This window comes from Erpetoichthys calabaricus, chromosome 12 (assembly GCF_900747795.2).
Source record: "Erpetoichthys calabaricus chromosome 12, fErpCal1.3, whole genome shotgun sequence".
NCBI classification, from domain to species: domain Eukaryota; kingdom Metazoa; phylum Chordata; class Cladistia; order Polypteriformes; family Polypteridae; genus Erpetoichthys; species Erpetoichthys calabaricus.
The window spans coordinates 43,806,107-43,826,457 of record NC_041405.2 but is presented as its reverse complement, the minus strand read 5'-3'; the positions used below and the strand labels follow the sequence as shown (position 1 = coordinate 43,826,457).

General features: G+C 39.4%; 1 protein-coding gene across 4 annotated transcripts in view; it reads right to left on the bottom strand.

Moving 5' to 3' along the window:
• The window catches only part of LOC114662111 (glutamate receptor 3), a 410,431-nt gene extending 390,830 nt beyond the window's left edge, over positions 1 to 19,601 (bottom strand). Inside the window, exons 1-2 of one of the 4 annotated variants that reach the window (XR_007936331.1) lie at positions 18,976 to 19,601; positions 18,193 to 18,351 (exon numbers count right to left, since the gene is read on the bottom strand). Coding sequence is in view for 3 of the 4 variants with exons in the window: in XM_028815450.2 (XP_028671283.1) it covers positions 18,193 to 18,351; positions 18,976 to 19,063 (247 nt within the window). In the remaining variant the exon portion in view is untranslated. The remainder of the gene's footprint in view (positions 1 to 18,192; positions 18,352 to 18,975) is intronic. The other 3 variants (XM_028815450.2, XM_028815448.2, XM_028815449.2) reach the window with 3 other exon arrangements.
• Between the last annotated feature and the right edge of the window lie 750 nt (positions 19,602 to 20,351).

The window sequence follows — 20,351 nt, the reverse complement described above, 5'->3', positions numbered from 1 at the left end:
AATAACTAATACAAAAATACTCATGATATGACAAGCTACCTTTTCAAAGTAGTGCCAGCAAATAGACTCTATTAGGTTTTTTTATTATTTACTTTGAAACTGAAGTCAATCTTAATTGCCGTAGTTATGTTTAGATTCAAAATAACGCCCATCTTCATCTCATTCCTATTTATTATACTTACTTAAAGTCAATAATGGAACAGCGTCTATTTTAGTCCAACGTACAGTATCTGTGGCTAAGGAAAGAAACTGACAAATCATTTCTCAGAACAACGCTATCTAATGAAATTGATTTTTGAAACTATTGTGGTACCCGGATGGGGGTGATACCCAGCCGGGACGCCAGATAATACCAGAGGAGGGCTTGTGCCTCCTCCAGACCTCGAAGGGGCAACAGCCCTGGGGACCGCGGGTACAGAGCTGGGAAGCTCAACCCTGTAGGGGCCCGTGGTCACCGCCAGGGGGACCCCAATACCTGGAGGACCCTAGACTTCAGCACTTCCGCCACACCAGGAAGTGCTGGGGGGAAGAGGAACAGGGACACCCAGAGTGCTTCCAGGGAGACAGCCGGCACTTCTGCCACACTGGGGCATGTCGGTGGGAGATTGCCGGGAACACACCTGGAGCAAATCCCGGTGCTTATTTAAAGGGGCCGCCTCCCTTCAGAGATGGACTTCAGTCGGGTGGAAGAAGGACAAGGTTTCTGGAGCAGAGAAGGAGACGGTCTGAAGAGAGAGTGAGAAGGCATCGTGTTGGCCTGGACTGTGGGGTATTGGGGGTCTGTGAGTGATATTTTGTATTATGGAGCACCAAAATAAAGGTGTGTGGGGTACTTACAATGTGTCTGCCTGTCTGTGTCCGGGTCATATTCCACACTATGGTCTATCCAGATAGTGTCGATGATGTCTGTGAGTGGTTTAGTGCTATAGTGTGCATTTATTCTTTATGCCTCTGCTCATTTTTGAAATTAACATTGATTAGATTTTAAAAAATCTGGGGTGCTCTGATTTAAAACATCAGTAACTCAGATTTTACACAAATAAAGGACATATCAGCATGGTGATTCAGTCGACTGTCTTCCGACACTAGGCCTAATTATACGGCATCAAGAGGCAGGTTGATTGAGCTAATACGACCACGGAGAGAGAGATGGCCATTCAGCTTTTGAGGGGAATTGCTTAAAAAGGTAAACATGTTGATAAATGAACATTGAATTGACAATGTGTGTGATGTTTACAAAGAACACACAGTGGCAATTAGACAATGAGCCTTTTGGGATATCTAGATGTGTGGAACTCAGCTTTCAAAGTGAGCATCTCTTATAAAGAGATCTTTAGGCAAATGACCATTGAACGCACCGGGCAACCGAGCAGGTGAACATGTAGATAAGTCTTGTCAATAAAAAAGCCCCTCACTTGAGACAAACCTTATAAAAAACTTCTAGAAGAGTTGAGTGGGACATTTTAGTTTTAAAGGAAATGTTTACAAAAATGGACTACTACATAAGTAGGCCTTCTTATTAAAAAAGACAGTATATTTATAAAGAACACATTTAGTCAAGTAGCTGTTAAAGTTAGTTGGATATCTGTGGGGTTAACATACACCTATTTCATGGGAAATAATTATAAAATACAGACAGCTAAATAATTGAACCTTCAACTGATAGTGAGCTGTACGTTTGTAAAGATGGCTCCTAGACAGGCAAATATTAGCTTTTAAAGCACCCAGATGTTTTTTTATCATTGCCTAAATGGATGTCATCAGTGTTCTTCAGTATCAGCACAACCTAAAAAATCAGGATTAACGAACATCCGACCCAAACATGGATACTTGAGCTTCTGCTGAAGAAGCAGAAATATCTAGATGTCAACGGGAATGCCTTATAAAATGGAATTGTTTTATTAGGAACAAACAACAGCAGAATGTCAGTTATCCAAACTAATTGGGATCAAGGTTGACTCAGTTAATCAAAAAGTCTGGATAAGCAAGCATACATGAGAGTGCCCAATTTATATAAAGCAAAGTGTAATTAGACCTGCAATTAAATTACTGTACAAAGATTCTTACTGCTGTGTTTTGAAATGTGAAGTTTTATAAAAAAAAATAAATTGAATCAGGAAATAGTTTGTAAATTATAACCAAAACATTTTAACAAAAACAATATATACTGAATTATATTTGTTTTGTGCTTAACTAATTGTTTTAAATGGGTTCAGCTATAAATCACACTTATTCACATCAACAGAAATAAACAAACACAAGCAATTGTACACACATTGTGCTGCCACAGACTGAGAAGGCAGTTTATTACTTTAGTAAGAGATCAGGAGAGAAGATGTAGACAAGTGGGAAAGTGGGAGTCAAGTCAAGTGGGAATTCAAGATGCGCTGTGTAGGTGGGCACAAAATTGGCTCAGACACAGGAAGCAAAGGGTAATGGTGAAGGGATCTTTTTTGGAATTTTGTGATTTTCAAAGTGGTGTCCCTCAGGGATCAGAGCTGGGGTTGCCGCTCTTTTTAGTATTCTGAAATGATTTGAATAAGAATATAATCAATAAGGTGATTGGGTTTGCTTCAGTGGGCTGGTGCCCTGCCTGGGGTTTGTTTCCTGCCTTGCACCCTGTGTTGGCTGGGATTAGCTCCAGCAGACCCCCGTGACCCTGTAATTTGGATATAGCGGGTTGGATAATGGATGGATGGATGGATTAGGTTTGCAGATGCCATCCAACTAGGTGGAAAAGAAGATAATATAAAATTAGCTAAGTCGCTGCAGAAGGACCTAGATTGCACACATGGATTAAAAGATTTATGAAATTTAATGTAAATAATTATAAAGTATAACATGTAGGAAGTAAAAATGCTAGATTTGAATACACAATCGAAGATCCAAAACTTGAAAGTACACTTTATGAGAAGGACCCAGGAGTCTTTTTGGGCTCCTCACTATGTACATTCAGGCAGAGTACAGAGGCACTCAAGAAAGCTAATAGGATGTTATGTTATATACAACAAGACATGGAGTGCAAGGCTCGGCTTAGGCTTTATAATGCACTAGTGAGCCTCTGCCTAACCAACTTTGTTTAGTTTTCATCTCCATTTTAGAACACAGAGACATAGCAGCACTAGAAAGAGTCCAGATGGAGGCCACTAGGCTGATTCTGGGACTAAGAAGTATGAACTATGAAGAAAGACTGAAGGAGCTGAACCTTTTCCACTTAAGCAAACCAGAAATTAAATGGTGACATGACTGAAGTGTTTAAAATGATGAAAGGAATTAGTATAATACATCCCATTTGTTACTTTAAAATAAACTCTTAATCAAGAGCACAAGGACACAGTTGGAACTTTGTTTGGGGTAGATTTCGCACCAATGTTTGAAAGGTTTTCTTTGCACAAAGAACCATAGACACATGCAATAAACTACTAAGTAGTGTTTTAGAGAGTCGACTCTAGAGAATTTCAAATCTCAACTTGATGTTATTTTGAGCAATCTAGGTGTATGGGATAGATGAGCTTGTTGGACTGAAGGCAATGTTCTTGTCACTGTATTTCTAATGTTGTAATAAAATGAGCATAACTCAGACCTGAGACACTAATCCAAGCCATATCAAAAGTTCATTAACCCTCACAACTGAATGTACCATACTGTACATCACACACTGACGAAACTTGGACAATCTGGAAATGGTTGACTCTGACGTTTATCTGTTTGTGCCGCAAAATCAAGTGTCGGGCATTTCCAGTTGTCCGAGTCTAGCAACACAGCAGCAACAGTCAATAAAGACTTAAACAAAGAAGCAAAATGGTGCCCAACAAATAATATTTTTATTTATAAGAAATACGGCTCATAATCAAAAGTAAACATTAGTTCTGAAATCCTCACAATAAAAATCCCAAAAAGAACAAAAACTAATAAAAACTAAGAAAAACATGATTAAATAAAATATCAAACTGAATTAGGTAACCCATATAAGAGTTTAATGAATCTTGGGAAAGCTTATTTCATAAAATACTGTATGTAATTTGTCTTTGAACCATGTGAGGCTGCCTTTTTCATAGCAAGGTTTCTCATCCTCTCTAATAGCAGTGTTTTTATGGACTTGCTAAACCTTTGCTGTCCCATACTGTTGCAGTTTCTAACCATTCCTACGATGAATGTCTGTTCTTCATCTTAGCTAGGGAATCCAGGATTTTTTATTCCTGCATTCCTGGGAATGAAACTGCTGTAATTCCTGGGAAAACGGGAATGGCCAAGCTCACATATATAGCATGTAAAAGTGTAAAAATCGATTAAGAAATAACAGTTATAGTTGAAAATAATTAAGTGGCACGTTTTTTTTGGCCCACAGAGTAGTGTGTTGCTGATTGATTCAGTCAACAACAGACCAGCAGCAGTCAGTCTCCCAGCTAACTAAGCACAGTGGACTGGGAGGAGTCTGCACTCTGCAGCTCACTAATGCCAGGATGGGGCAGAGTTCATTGACGTCTGTGCTGTTGACAGCTTTGAACAGCAACTTGAAATTGCAATGCGTCAGTCTGTTGCATCCGCATTACCTGTGCTAAGAAACTTGCCATCACAGAATGATGACCAGAAACTGGATGCATCAGTAAAAGCTGAAATGGCGGTGTTTCAGAGCAACTGCAAGTGTGGGCGTTGTTTAGAACAAGTGTATCAGTATCTGATGACTGTGCCGCCTACTTCGGTGGAGGCAGAGCATGCTTTCTCAGTGGCTGGCGTACTCTGCACGAAGGTGCGCTCTCGCCTGGACGACCGCATGCTCAACACGTTGTGCTTTCTACGCTCTTATTACTGCAACTAACTAGATACATGTGCTTATATGACAGCATGAACTGCTTGTACTTAAGGTTAGTCTTTTATTGGTGTCAACATATTGCAGTAGTTTTATTAAAAATAAGTGTCGCTCGTTCTAAAACCATTCACATATGAGATGCCCATGCACTGTGTCATTCCCAGGAGTCTGGGATTCCCAGGAATGACATGCGGGATTCCTGAATTCCTGGAAATGGATAAACCCATCTGGGAATGGATTCCTTAATCTTATCTACAACTTTTTCCTCCAATTGGAAAAGCATGACAAAATGTATTCCGGTGGAGAGCGTGTCAAGGGTGTCACAGATAGAGAGCACGTAGAGTATTCACATGTTTTTAGAAAGCTCCTTCTAGTGAATGCAGATGGTGTGACCGCTGACCTGAAATGAGTGATGTGAGGTAGAAACAGTGGTGTGGATGTGCAGGCAGGTGAGAGCACATGGAGCTGCACGTAAGGAGCTGAGGAAGATCGTTGGAGGGCTGGGCTGCAGAATAACCCTTTGGGATCAATAGTGCTAGGTTTTCACCTAAAACACCTTTCAACACCTCCAAGAAATAATTTTAGTGAGCTTTAGGGCAACTTCACAAAACTCATTACTAGCTATACCGCATATACCACTGAAGGAATAATCAGAAACAAATGCATTAAACAGGCCTTCAGCATAGCAACTAGAGCACTAAAAGTAGACATTGTCATTTTTTTGGTGGGTGGCAAGTGCAGTGGAGGTTTGAATAAATGACATTTGGATCATTGAGCAGTTAATATAAATTAAATAACTGAAATGGCCTCTGCACTCAAAACAGAAATACATAAAAAAGAACATTTTTATAGCAACATAATTCTGTATTCATGAAGGAGAATTAACATAAAAATAAATCAAATTACTCTGCGTGAACTCCAAAACACCTTCAAGAGAAATTCATGCAATATACTTATTAACTTACTAACAACAAATACACGTTGAAACATTTCTCTTAACTAAAACAAATGCACACAGCACTGAAAGAATAACTTGCCAGACCTTCAACTAAAATGAGAGAAAAAGAATTGAATAAACGTAATAATGTTTAGGAAACCAAGACCAGAATGCAACACAAATGCACACCACTCTCAAATACAAAACAAGCTTAAATTAAGGTATCTCATAACTGGAGTCTGTTTTGAATGCTTGCAGAGGAAAGGCACAGAGAAAGGGTGAACAACTCTTTGCTTTGAATTTTCTGGATGTGAGTTTTGTTTTCTAATTGTGATTTAAAGACAGATCAGTTAGACTTTTCAGTAAAAAACTTGGGTAGGTGTTCTGATCACTTCTCAAATCCATATTCTTTCATACTTTCTTTCTAAAGCAGTACAATAGGACGGTGTGGATTTCTCCACATGGACACATTCAGCTTTCAAAGAGATAGTCAAGGCAGGTAAACCTTCAGGTTCCAAAAAGAGCATAAAGATAAGTGTACCGTCCACTGGTAAGGAGAACATGGCTTGAGCCTCATGGAGAACATCTAAGTAGGAAGGAAAAGACCAAGACAAAGCACTGAAGCCAAAGCAACTCCACCTGAACAGTTAATTACATTAGAATGCCCGACTTTTATCCTCTTCCCTCAGATGACCTAAGATTTTACAGTAGCAGGGATGGCCAGATAAAGGGGTGAGAATAATTGATTTCCTTATCAATCAATGATTCTGAAAGCAAAGCAACATTTTCTTTGTTTGACTGAATGAAACAAAATCTGTTTAGCTAATAAACTGCACAATTTTATAAGGTCTGTCAAGAACACACACCATATCTACTTAAGTGCTGTATTTTGAAAATCTATCTATCTATCTATCTATCTATCTATCTATCTATCTATCTATCTATCTATCTATCTATCTATCTATCTATCTATCTATCTATCTATCTATCTATCTATCTATCTATCTATCTATCTATCACATTTACAGTGCACACTGGTTCTAATGTAGAGTATATATACTCTATGTAAATAAATGAGCTTTTATACATATATTTAAATGTATTTATAGGTTTGAATTTATTCAATTTAGGTGTATAGATCAGTTCAGATAAATTTGAAAAGATTTACAGGCACAGCAGTGGTTTAGGATCTTTCTTTCGTTTCATCATTACTTGAACATCATTGTCATTTTTGTATATTTTTTACACGAGAATTGTCATGTTTTATTTCAAGAGTCAGATTTGTTTTGAGGACCTCATCTTCTTTTCTTTCATTATTTAACAAATCACACAGATCCTGCCTCCTCAACCATCTCCATCCTGCCTTGACTTATTTCACCTGCCGCTCTGTTTCTGTATTTCTTTTTCCCCTGCCATTACAAATCCTCCTCAGAAGCCACAAAAAACAGAACGGAATTTGTGTTTCAGAAAGTGTTGAACATGGCACGGTTGCACTATACAGCCTCCCTTGGTTCACATATTCACTTTCATAACTGATCTTTATAACACGCAGTGTGAGTTTCACAAAATAAAAGCAGCTTAGGAAGATTAATGCTGAAAATGATAGCTCACTAGAAGAAAACAAAGACTTTCAAAGAATGGCTTTTGATGATCTGCACTGTTTAGCAGCTAAACATATATGCGCTTCTATCGTACTTCGACTTTTTTTCCTAACTTTATGAGACAAAAATCACATTGAGAAATCTTTTTTTTTTTTTTTTTTTACACAGCCTAACTCTTTGCACTTTTTTTCTTCCATCTGCCAGGGTAATCACTTATCACTTCATGAAATGTTAGCGCTTCATCATTAGTCGAAAGGGGCATGGTGATTTTTGTTATTCCTTAGTGGCAGCAATACTTTTAAGGACTGTCAAGGTCAGAAATGGGCAAGAACCGGCTACCCTTAAGAGCCCACCCTGCATTTACTTCTGTTTGTGTAGAAAAAGCCCGAGTGGCTTGAGAGTTTTTGAATGCAGGTCAGTGATCTTGGGTACAGAATAATCTGAATGTTTATATATTCCTGCTTCACAAATACTGGAGCTGATGTAACACTCTGTATAGTACAATCAGACCGCTTAACACGCACACAATCACATGCATGCACTGATGAGCAAGCCTGCAATCTGATGTGTTAAAAGTGAGGAATGGCGAGTAAATGACCAGTGTGCTTACTGTCCTTTCTTACTTGCAACTGTGGAGACTGACATAATTTCAGATCCATTAAAAAACAGCTTAACCCATGGATTTCAAAAGTGAGGTAACACCATGTTTAACTCAAGTGCATGCCTAACTGAGAAAATTGATCGAGTATAATTTCTCAGAATGCTTTTTAAATGTAGTATACAATGGTCACATAAGCCATTTTCTAACATCTTTTTTTGAATGTTTTATTATTTTCACATTAAAGTATGTGGACGTGCAGACAGACACATTCAGTGGTACATAAAAAACAGTCTCTGTGAACCAATGCACGCAAATATATACAGTATATGTGTGTTTATTTTGTGTATTTATGAATCAACATACAGTATATATGTGCATATATGTCCGATGTCCATTATCTCACAATATTGTGATATACCAAAACCTTATCATTTATTAAATTCTAATGATCTTATCATGAATTAATTTATATTGTCTCACTTGCCTCTAGCAAGTAGCATAGGAATAACACATGGCAGCTACAACAACTTGAATCTTTAAGAAATGTTTAGGTTTTTTTTTCGGTCCCTGCCTAAATTTGAACTATTGCTTTTAAGTTAAAGATTTCTATTTTAAAATGTATGTCCTAACACAACAAGCACAAGCCCCTGTCATTTCACAATGGGAGCTAAACCTGGATTAGCGTGAACTGTGTTATGGTTTCAGGAAACTGAAAGTATTAGAAACCTTGAAAAAACTCTCAAAATGGTCATTTTGAAGTCACCCTAACCCTAACCCTAACGAAAGAGATGGTCATAACAAAATCAAAAGAAAAAGCAAAATTTCTTGGGTTTTTGTTTGAGAAAGCCCCCTTCAGCAAGTCAGCATCTTTGCGTGTCTAACTGGTGCGCCGTTACTAGCATTTGTGACTCTGGCGATTCTGTTTAAATGTGACCCTCTATATGTCAGTCTTATACTATTTTATTAAAGCAGCCCTTTAAAAATTAGAGAAGAAATAACATTTTGTATTTTACCTTTCACTAATAGCAGGTATAATAAATGACTATTCCCCATTTGTTTTATTTGTTGTTGTTAGCTGTCTATCCTTTCAGTTTCATCCTTCAGTTTCAACACCTCCTGTGTGAAATATATCGCTTAAAATGCATACCGTCTACCAACGCAAACCACATTCTAGAGTTTGGCTACCATTCATAAGAAAGAAAGCCAATGTCCAGTTGTTGCTGTGATGGAAGTTTAGAACTTTTCAACATTAAATAACTAAGTTAGACACCTCAGATTATAGTCATCACTCTTCCCACTGTCATTAAAGGCCAAACAAATCTGTTATCCACAATTTTGGGGAAGCGAGTCCCACATGGGAGCTCCTGCCCTTCCTGTCCTAAGGTCTGTGGCTGAAGAATTGGATTCCACAGTCATCTAGGGACACGTAGATAATGTTGATTGCCATCACTCCTATCTTGAGTGACCACTGAGAAAAGTAGAAAGAAAATTAGATTTCAAGCAGAACGTCTTAACCAGAGGATGCTTGTGTAACACAGACAAAATCCAAGTAGTTGGACATTCTACTGATACAGAAACCATCTTAACAGGTTATTAAAGGGAACATCCAGGTGGGTAAAGATCAATCTTTCAAACAGAACATCTGGGAGGGAAGAAACTGACATTTTAAAGAATCCACTTAAGTACAGGGATATTCTTGAAAGCTACAGGTAGTGTCATGCACATGCGCATAGGGGGCAGACGAAGGGCTCTAGTGACTGTAATTCTACTGCCGCTCCTGGGGTTGGCGCTGGGTCCTAATGTCTTTCCCTCTTCCTCCCTCTACAGACCGGTTGGTTGACATCGAGAATACCTCTGATGTCACATCCGGTATCCATCCACCTGGACCCGCCTCTTCCTGTCAGAAAGGCTCCAAACCGGAAGCTCTGCCATCTTGGGAAAGTTCTGTTTTGAACTCGCAATCAAAACTTTACACCTCACGTCGGTGTATAATTCCATGTTTTTATTTTTTTTTATTTTGCTGCAACTAATTATATGGGGTGACTGCCTTGGCACCCCAATTCTTTACCGTTGTTACCTCTTTCTGTTAAAGTAGCATATAAACAAAATGTCTAGAAAGGCAGACAACGAAGATGTAGACAGGAAGAGACAAACTTTTAGAAGTGAGTCTATACAGATCAGTGAGCTGTTTTAAGAGAGGATTTGTCTCTTTTTCAATTGTGTATTAAGGTAGGAAGTTACAGAAGTTGGTCTGGACATGAGTGCAGTCAGGTGTAACAGAAATGACCTACACTTTGATAGCTGCAGAGCCATCTATGAGAATAAGAACTTCAGAACAGAAAGAAGATGCGTGTGTTGTAAAATTCTTAAAAGATATCACATGGAAAGGTGAGTTGTTAAAGAAAAACATAATTTAGCAAGGTGAAGGGTCCATTTTCAGAATGAATGGCTGTAAAGATAAATGGCCCCACCGGGTGGCTGACATTCACCTTTCAAAGAGAATCCAGACAGACAGTCCATCATTTGTTAAAGCAGAAATGACGACAGGTGGAAAATCGAGATCCAAGGGATGATCCAGACAAGTGTGTCATCAATTATCAAAGAGGTGATCTAGAAAGGTGGACAGTCAGCTTTCAAAGTGACAATCCAAAGAAGTGAACTATCACCTCTTGAAAGGAGCATCTGTGCTGATAAATAACCCCATCATGAAAAGATGAACTGTGCAAACAAATTGCTAGATGTACAAAATTAATTGCACGAGTGAACTGTCATCTTTTAAACAGATAATAGGGACGGATGAGCAATGAGCTCTCTATTTGATTATCTGAGCTGGCGGATAGTCAGCTCTCATACCTTGGCTGCACTGCTGAATTAAAATATCAGAAAGCACCGAGAGAGAGAGAGACAGAGGAGGAGTGAGAGAGAGAGGGAGAGACGGAGATGCAGCAGACAGAAATAGCTCTTCGGCAAAAGAAGCAAACAGCTGAACATTGAGATCTTGAAATTAAACTGGACAAGCAAACAATGAGCTCTTGAAAAGCAAGTGGACAGCTTAATTGGAGGCCCCCGAAAGTGAACTAGACAAGTTCTGCATGAGTACCTATAAGGCAACTGGACAGGTGAGCAGTCAGATTTGAAGCTCACATTCCAAGCCCATGACCAATCTGAAGAGACAGCTCCTGACCTGATCACTTGGATCAGTGACTTGTGAGCTGACAGAAGCACCTCCAGCGAGTGAGCCCGGCTTAGAGGACGGCCTCAAATGCATCATCCACACAGGTGAGCCATCAGCTCACATAAATGGATGGCTTGTGAATGTGCAGCCAGCTCTAAGACCCCATCATTTGAAACTGGCATTGTGGACAGGACACACATTTATTGAAAATGGATTGTGAAGCGGGATAAGATAAAACACCACAACAAAATAAAACTTGCATAAGAACATAATCACATCTCTTTGCAGTCAGTTTGGAGTATGTGGCATAATTAAATTCAATTACTCATCTGCCCGGGGCTGGCATCTCTACTAAACACTATTTGCAGAAATCAATGTCTGTGTCTTTATCATTTTTCAGTTTTAGGAAAATCACACCGTACGTTATCAATCCAGAGGAGGTAATACCTATAGATACCCTCAACAGCTGAAACTTTTATTGATACAGATCTAAGACTTTGAAGTATATGAGATAGATAGATAGATAGATAGATAGATAGATAGATAGATAGATAGATAGATAGATAGATAGATAGATAGATAGATAGATTATTAATCCCCAAGGGGAAATTCATAAATTCATGTGCTTACCAAGAAAAAAATATTGGTTTGGTCATAAGACAGAAGTACTGAATATAATCAGTTGTCTCCTACCTGGCCAATTTCCTGTTTGAAATTCTGTTTACACCTTCAGTTGTTATGAGATGTGGAACAGATAATGTATGTCAGGCTAATGTGTGCTAATTATGTATGTATAAGATGCTAATATTACAGCTCCAAGTTTAATATAAAGGACTTACTGTGATTTACTGTGTTGACATTAAACTGATAAAATAGGAGACATTTATCAAAATATATTAAAAGAACGTATTGAAGGTTTATGTACAGAATAGAAAAAAATCAGACTACATTCTCAGTTATGAAAAGCTACTGATTACACTATTTCACTGACTCAAGTCAAAATCTTTAAGATAGATAGATAGATAGATAGATAGATAGATAGATAGATAGATAGATAGATAGATAGATAGATAGATAGATAGATAGATAGATAGATAGATAACTTTATTGACTGCAACAGAAAAGTACTCACCAATATTTAATGGATTTATCATTTTCCAAAAAAAATCTGAATTAGTGTAAGCCGCTCTAATTCAGGGTGTTCATAGGAAATGTAATGATGTACTTCATGAGGTGAAAGTGCATAATAAACAAATAGCTGAAATATTAAATTGTGTGTGGGAGTGTCTCTGAAATGGCTGGAACCACCAGTAAAGAATCAAATATCGAAAATATCACTGTGATAGACGGCTGGGGACCTGGCCCCATCAGGAGGCATGGAGAAACAGGGGACCGGGAGAGGGGCAATTCCTTTCCCAGGACACAAGAGGGCAGCCATCCTGGATTGTGTGGGAGCCACAGACCTGGAAGGCTCAACCCTGTGGGGATCCATGGCTTTGTGCACATTATTAATATAATTAAACCAATATTTGGTCTTTTATCTGGTGTCTAGCGTCTGATCTGAGGGTTCAAGGGGACGACAGCGCCCCCTATCTGTCACTATATATATATATATAATATATATATATATATATATATATATATATATATATATATACTGTACATATAGTAGCTGCGAAATAATTACACAAGTTACTAAAATCATTTGTATGTGTAAAATCTGTATGTTATCACTTATGTTTTCTAAGCTACTCTGAGGTTAAAGCATTTGTTAATGTATCCATTCACCCATTTCATGAACTTGTTCCTGTTGATTTAGATCTCATCAGGCACCTGGACCACCACTCACACTTTGAGTTGATTCAGACCCTCCAGTTAAGTTGACATTGCACACTTTTGGGTTGTGAGACATTGAAGCAGATCTGCTGACATGGAGGGAAAATGTACAAAGTCTACACAGCCAGGGCCAAGTTCAAGCTTCCCAGAGCACCATGGCACCTACCTACTAATAAATAAATTAATTCATAAATTAATAAATAAATGAATAAATAAATAAAAATGTGCGGTCTGTGCATTGTATAAAAACAATACAGTGTATGGTCTCATGTAAAGTATATGGAGACTTTTATATACTGTAGCTACGTGTGATATTTTTTATTTTTGTTGTAGATGAAGGACTACTGTTGAGTGGTTGTTAATGTATGGTGCTAATACTAGAATCTCATATAAAAAGTTCCTGGCTGGTATGTTAAATTTAATATATTCTTAGATGCATTTCAAAGTGATAATAACAGCACATACTGGATCTGTAGCAATGCTTTTACTGAAAAATTCAATTGTGTTCATCCATATTATTACAGGTTCCCTGCACTGAAAGAAATACCATTAAAACTAATAATAAACTAATAAAACAAGACATGTCACATACTAAGGAGGTACTATATGTTATATTTCACCAATTACAAAATGACCAAATATATTTCTAAACAGAAATATGACAGATAAGCCAGTTGTGTGACCAGAACCCTCATATTTGATCTGTTCCCTGAACCCATTTTTCCATTGCAGGACCATGAGAACAGAAGCCTATCCCAGCAGCACAGGGTGCGAGGCAGTAACCAGTTTTGGGTGGGATACTGATATATCACAGGACACACTCACACTCGCCCTTACTGTGCCAATTTATGATAACACTTTAGCTGAGGGTCTGCAAAAATGCATCTATTACTCATTTAATCTTAAGCAACAAGACTTTAACAACGGCTTCTTTTGGTCTTCATAACCCTTATGAAACATCAGTAGGCAAGTTATTTATCTCTGGGCAGTGTGGCTTATTGACATGATGGTAAAATTACTTATTCATATGAAGGATTCACAGATCTTATGCTAAATATGAAATGTTAAGAGGAATGTGTCTCAGTTAAGCCACCTCAGACCACACCAAAGTGACATTTTGTTAGTGGGTCACGTTGAAGAGATGAATGAACAGTTTACCGATGCTTTGTAAGGGTTATGAAGACCCAAAAAAGTGTCCATTAAGGCCTTGTTGTATATTTGCAATACCTAAACTAAATTGTTACCCAATTTACAATTACTGGTGAAACCTCATTACATATTTTTAGGACGTGTACAAAACCCCAAAAAAGCATAAAAGTGCAAGGAGAGCATGCACTGTCATGAGAGAAAATTACCAGGCTGGGAAACAAGATGGGAGGCACCATGCGGTACAAAAAAACTGCATATTATACAAATCCATCCACCATGATGGACTGGTATTCTCACCAGGACTGTCCCGTGCCTTGTGGCCAGTGCTGCTGGGACAGGCTCTGGTTCTCCCTTCCTCCAAACTCCATTATACGGGTTTGAGAATCTCATACCCATCCATCCATCCATTCATTTCTGAATTCTCTTTAAGTGGGAACACAAAGAGCCAGAAGCTTATCGTGATAGCATCGGGTAGAAGGCACAACCAGTCCTGGATGGCATGTTACTGAAGTGCACATGGGCACCAATTCATCTGTTCATCTTCTAAACCTATCTGTGCAGAGCAGGGATGCAGGGAAGCTGGAGCTGATCCCATTCCAGGATCTATCCATGGACAAAGCACCAGGCCATCACACCCAGACACACACATCGGGGGCCAACTGAGCATCACTAATCCCCCTAATCTACATGTCATTTGGACCATAGGAAGAGCACCCAGAGACACAGTGAGAACATGTAAACTCCTCACTCTGGGGGCACTAGTCTACTTGTTGCAAGGCAATAGCGATACCACTGCGCCCCCCCACACTCACTCCCAACAGGTCAATTTAGAGTCATTAGTTATTCTAACACACACATTTTTAGAAGGTGGGTGGAAAAAATAGAACAGCCATAAGAAAATCCACAGTGATACAGGGATACGATGTACAGTATGTGCAGTAAACAAGAAGCATTACAAATATGTGTCTTAAATGAAGTATGAAGCTGATTGAAGGGAACATTTCCAGCATATGCCATGTGTTTAACATGCACTTGAGGCTTTTTATGGCTAGGAGGGCAGAGGGCGTATCTTGAATTTTGATACACCCTTCATGATGCTCCTCTGTTTCTGTTTAAATTTTACATTTTGCACCTTTTTGCCATTTTTTTTAAACACTTTTGTATAGTGTTCTATTCTCATTTGTTGAAGTACACATACTACAAATAGAATAAATGGAACCTAACTATAACTGCATAAAAGGAAACTGATGGAACGGAGCCCAATGTTCAGGAACATCATTGCCTCTGTTCTGGTGTAACGTCCAACAGTTATCAAATGTATGCAATGTTACATTCATATGGAGATGCCAAGAAACAGCACTTACCCTAGCAGCACTGGGCACTACCAATCCTGAAGGAGATGCCATTACTCTGAAGGGCATGTGTAGACACAGAACCAGAGTCACCCACAACGGGCCATTTTACCGACATCGGTCAAGTTTGCCTACAAATCTTTGAGATACGGGAAGAAACTGGAGTGCATGGAGGAAGCCAGCACTTGGAGCACCTGCTGACTACCCCCAGATAGGATTCAAACTCTGGACTATTGAGGTATCAGCACCACCACTGTGTTCTGCTGCTAACCGGCCATAATAATAAGATACATACCATTCCCAAACTTGCTTAATCCAATTCATGGTAATGGTAGGTGTGTATAGCCTATCCTGGGTCGGACAAAGCAGCCATCCATTAAAGAGCCCACACAACACTCACATGGTGGCTAATTTTGAGTTACCAATTAATGTCTCTGAAGGTGTAGGAGGAAAACTGAAGTAGCTGGAGGAAAGGTCACGCAGACACTAAGAAAACGTGCAGGCAAACTCCATGTAGAAAACCACCGGGCTACAGCTTTGACCTCAGGACTTGGACTGGTGAAGCACCACTGCTATACATTATATTTTCATACCACACAAAAAAACTAATATTAATTATACCATTAGTAGTACTAACACTATCATTAATAACCAGCAATGCCAGACATGTAATATTAGGACCAGGAATCAGGGATATCAACAAGTACAATATTTACATAATTATTCATAAGCTCTACTACTACTACTACTATAAAGGAGATACTTTGAACCCACTGCAACGGATTGGATTTGTAGGTGTAAATCCCACTTGTGCCGGCTGTAAGAACTTGAGTTACATTAAATAATCGGCAAGTGCTTAAAGTGTAAGCATACACCACCACTTCTATTATCCTGCTCTTCAAAATTGGTTTAAAACGAAAGTGAGCATGACTTGTATGATATAAAGCGAGCACAGAACAACATGAGGATCAAAGTAACAGAGGACACAACTACAAAATAAGACTTATGGGTGCCTTCAAATGAGTAAGGTCTGTGTGTGATCGGAACGTATTTATAACAAATATTTATGATCCAGAGACCCCCCCCCCCCCCCCCCCCCCAAACATTCCTTGGCTTGCATTGATGCTACTCTCCCAGTGGTGGCCCTCCAAGGGTTTTATAGTCGATCATAGTCTCGCTCCAGGTCTCCTCAGGCACTCGTTTGGTCAAGCCTCAACAATAAATCAAAGCTCGTAAAGAAAGCCACATAAATCGTAATAGCACTTGAAGAAGTGATATATGGGCTTTGTTGTGAAAGCAGTGAAACGTGCTCGAGCATGTGAGTCCACAGCCTGCACATTCTGGGGGAAAGACAGCATGGCTGGAGTGACTGGAACGCCAAACTCTCCTCCCTTCTGTAACGTTGGCCGGCACTGAGTATCGACTGCTCTTAACAATTTTATAGGTACATTATATTTTCATTTCATTTACACACCAGGGGCTGGTAATTGAAAACTAGGATGAATGACTCTGATCCCCAAGGGTGCAGTTTGCTTTCTACATGAAATTCCCAATTAAATTAATACGTTTACTACATTCACATGATCGCAGTTTATGTCCGTCAGTATTTTTTCTTTATTATTCTTCCTATTTTTCCGGATAATATTTCTGTCTTTATTAAATCATGCTTTGTATCTATAAAGAGTTTTCCGGATAATATTACTGTCTTTATTAAATCATGCTTTGTATCTATAAAGAAAGCAGATTGACCACTAACAAACTTAGCTCCATGCGACTTAGGAATGTAAATGGCTAAAATAATTGAAGAAAGCATGCTGGTGTGCGGTTGGCTGGGAATGAAAACGTACGATTGTCCATTTGTAAACGAAATGTATGGACACAATTGAGTTCATTTTCGACAAAAGCAGCGAGAACTGTCAATGAGTAATTGATAAGTATCTATTGAAATGACAAGCCGGGAGGCAGCTTTCTTTTTTTATGAATTTTCTCTGAAAAACAGCAGCTAATTCAAGCATTTATGAAGTCTGAAATCTAAAATATGAAGTGTGTGGACTGAAATGGCAAATACTCTGTGTGTGATAGATAGATAGATAGATAGATAGATAGATAGATAGATAGATAGATAGATAGATAGATAGATAGATAGACGGCGCTATATGATATACAGAGAGAAAGCGAGAGATTTTTTTATTACAGTACAGAGGCTCTCTTACGTCCAGCTCAAGGCTTCCTCGTTCTGCACGCCTAATTCGAGCGCACCACGCGAGCACAGTGGGAATCTCTGTGTGAAATACTCAGGTTCCACTTGTGTTCCGGTGTTTTGTCAGGTATTCCCGGTTTACGGTCACCTCATAAACAGCCACAGGTAATGCTTACTGATGACTTCCAGCGTTTGAGTACGCGTTGGCGTGTCTACAGCGTATCCAGTTGACGGACTGGCGCTCCATCCATATTTGAATCCTACTTTCCGTCCCATACTCACGGGTGAGGGTCCAGCCCAGCGCGATCCTAAACCAGACTAAAGAGGTTCAAATAATCGATCAATGAATGTTTAATTCGCGGGCTGCGGTAATGAATCGGCGCCTGAAGGCTGATCCTTAGGTGGGGAGAGGTTGGGGTTACCACACTGAACAGACTGCAAGAAAACAAAGCCTGAACTCAAAGCTCAGCACCCCCCTTCCCTCTCGGGGGTATTCAACAAATAAACACGTAGAAACCCCGGCATACTCACATGCATGAGTGACTGAAAAGCTGTTCGATGATTCAAGGTGGTCTACGTGGTAATTCAGATGGAAAGGTTTTTCGGTCACGTTTTGGTTTGTATTGTACAGCTGCACAGCAAATCTGAACGCGCTGTGCTCCTGCACCGTGGATTTCATAAAAAGTCCCCCTAAAACAAGAAAGAAGCACAAAGAAATGCAATGTCAGGGACTTGACATTCATGGCTAAATTCAGGTAAATTAAATTTACACGAAAAAAAATAAGTCATGAACCAATTCAAAGCGGGCAAGAGAAGCATCGTCGAGACTGTTTCACAATTCAGGATTTTTGTAAAAACCTTAGACTGCATTGTATTCTGTATTGTCGGTTTGTGAAAACATCGGCTTCGGCCATAAACACATTTCTGAGAGTTTTGAATTGCACAATTTATGTAACTGTTTTTTTACATTTGAAATTGACACCGCTTTGTTAAACGGTTGACTCGTAGTTTGCCGGCACCATATTTCTAGGATCATTGACACACTGCATAAATATATATATATTTAAAAAAAACTATTTTTGAACCAGACGTGAATGAATTCTGTTCTACACGGAGCGCATCCTTCAGGACTATAGGGGAGCACAATGCGGCTTTTTCCTGCCGTCGCTTAGAAGACTTAAGAGGAAAGTTCATCCGTAGAGAAACTTAACGGCAAACGAGCCCGCTTCACAGCCGCCCCTTCCGTTTGCTTGGCGGCTTCATTCTTAAGTCTAACTAAGCGGAGCATGACAAAGAGAATCGAAAGCCACTTACCTATACTGATAGTGTTGGGAAAGCCTCCGTAGGATCTTTCAAGAACCCCCAGCAAGAAAATGATCGTTTGTAAAACGCTCTGTCCCATTTTCGCCAGCCTCTAATTGCAACTCCTAAAGCGATGCTGAAGACAGCTGCATGGACACAGCTCTGGAAGCCAAGAAGCAACGAAGCTCCGGATGAATTTTCCTCACGCAGCCCCGACGAGCCTCATTGGATTGTGAAGTGGATTGCAGAGCGGACTGACTACCGGAGGGAAGGAAAAAAAAAATCTTACTAATATAAATAAGGGGCTTATCCCGAAAATGGTGGTGGAGAGGAGCAGAGCTGGTTGTGAATGAGGCTCCTCCAATTGGGCCAGCAGGGGGATATTGATCAAACTTGATCTGACGCGGAATTAAAGCATCGCTGCTACTGCAGAGCGCAAGTTGCGCCGTTGTCATCCACAGAAACACAGCAGCCTGCCTCACGTGGACCCTCATTTAAAACAACCATTGATCCCCTTTTAAAGCTGCAGAAGCCACTTTTCTGGACGTACGAGCCTTCATACCGTGACCATGCTGCAGATAAAGAGCATGCACTTTTCATTTGGTGTTGAATATTTACTGACTGCAGTGCGATTTATTAGAAGCCATGAAATGCTTGCATTGCATCACAGAGTATATTCTCTATACATTACATTTACAAATGGATGGGCATTCTATATGTACAGATGGATGGAAGGGTATTATCATCTAAACTAATCTAATCTATTATTATCTAATAGCAAATAATTAAAGAAGGAAAATTCTCTGATGTGTAGAACTAGTCCAATTCATTTTTGGAAACTTTTCTTACTTCCCGATAATAAAGTCCGAGCAGATGTCACTAACATGTATTCACCTGTTTGTCAGGCGTCAAATGCATAGCACAGGACACGCAGCAGAATTTTAAGGTTTATTCAAATTTATTTCCTCGCGCTAGCTCTCCAGGTTTCGCAAACGATGTGCTTTTCCACTCACAAACGCACCCTTAGTGAGAAAGATCAGAAGATGTGTTTTCTTCCTCACTCTTTCATACCTTCGTTCTCACACTAACGAGTTTTTTCATTTGCAGTTTTATGAAGTGTATGCACCCACACTTTTTATACAAACGCGTAGTTTCACTTTTGCGGGTTTCTGAATTGCTTTCTAGTACACTTCTTTTGTTTCTTAAACTCACTTGAGCATTCGCTAGGACCACAGATACGTGTGTATTTTCAATCCAAGGCGGACATCTTCATCTTCTAACACCTTCTGACTTATGCAGTTCGTTCATCGCACACTTTATTACGCATTTAGTCACGCACTCGTTTGCACACTTCTATAATGCAATACTGCCCTTGCCCTTGAGTTTAT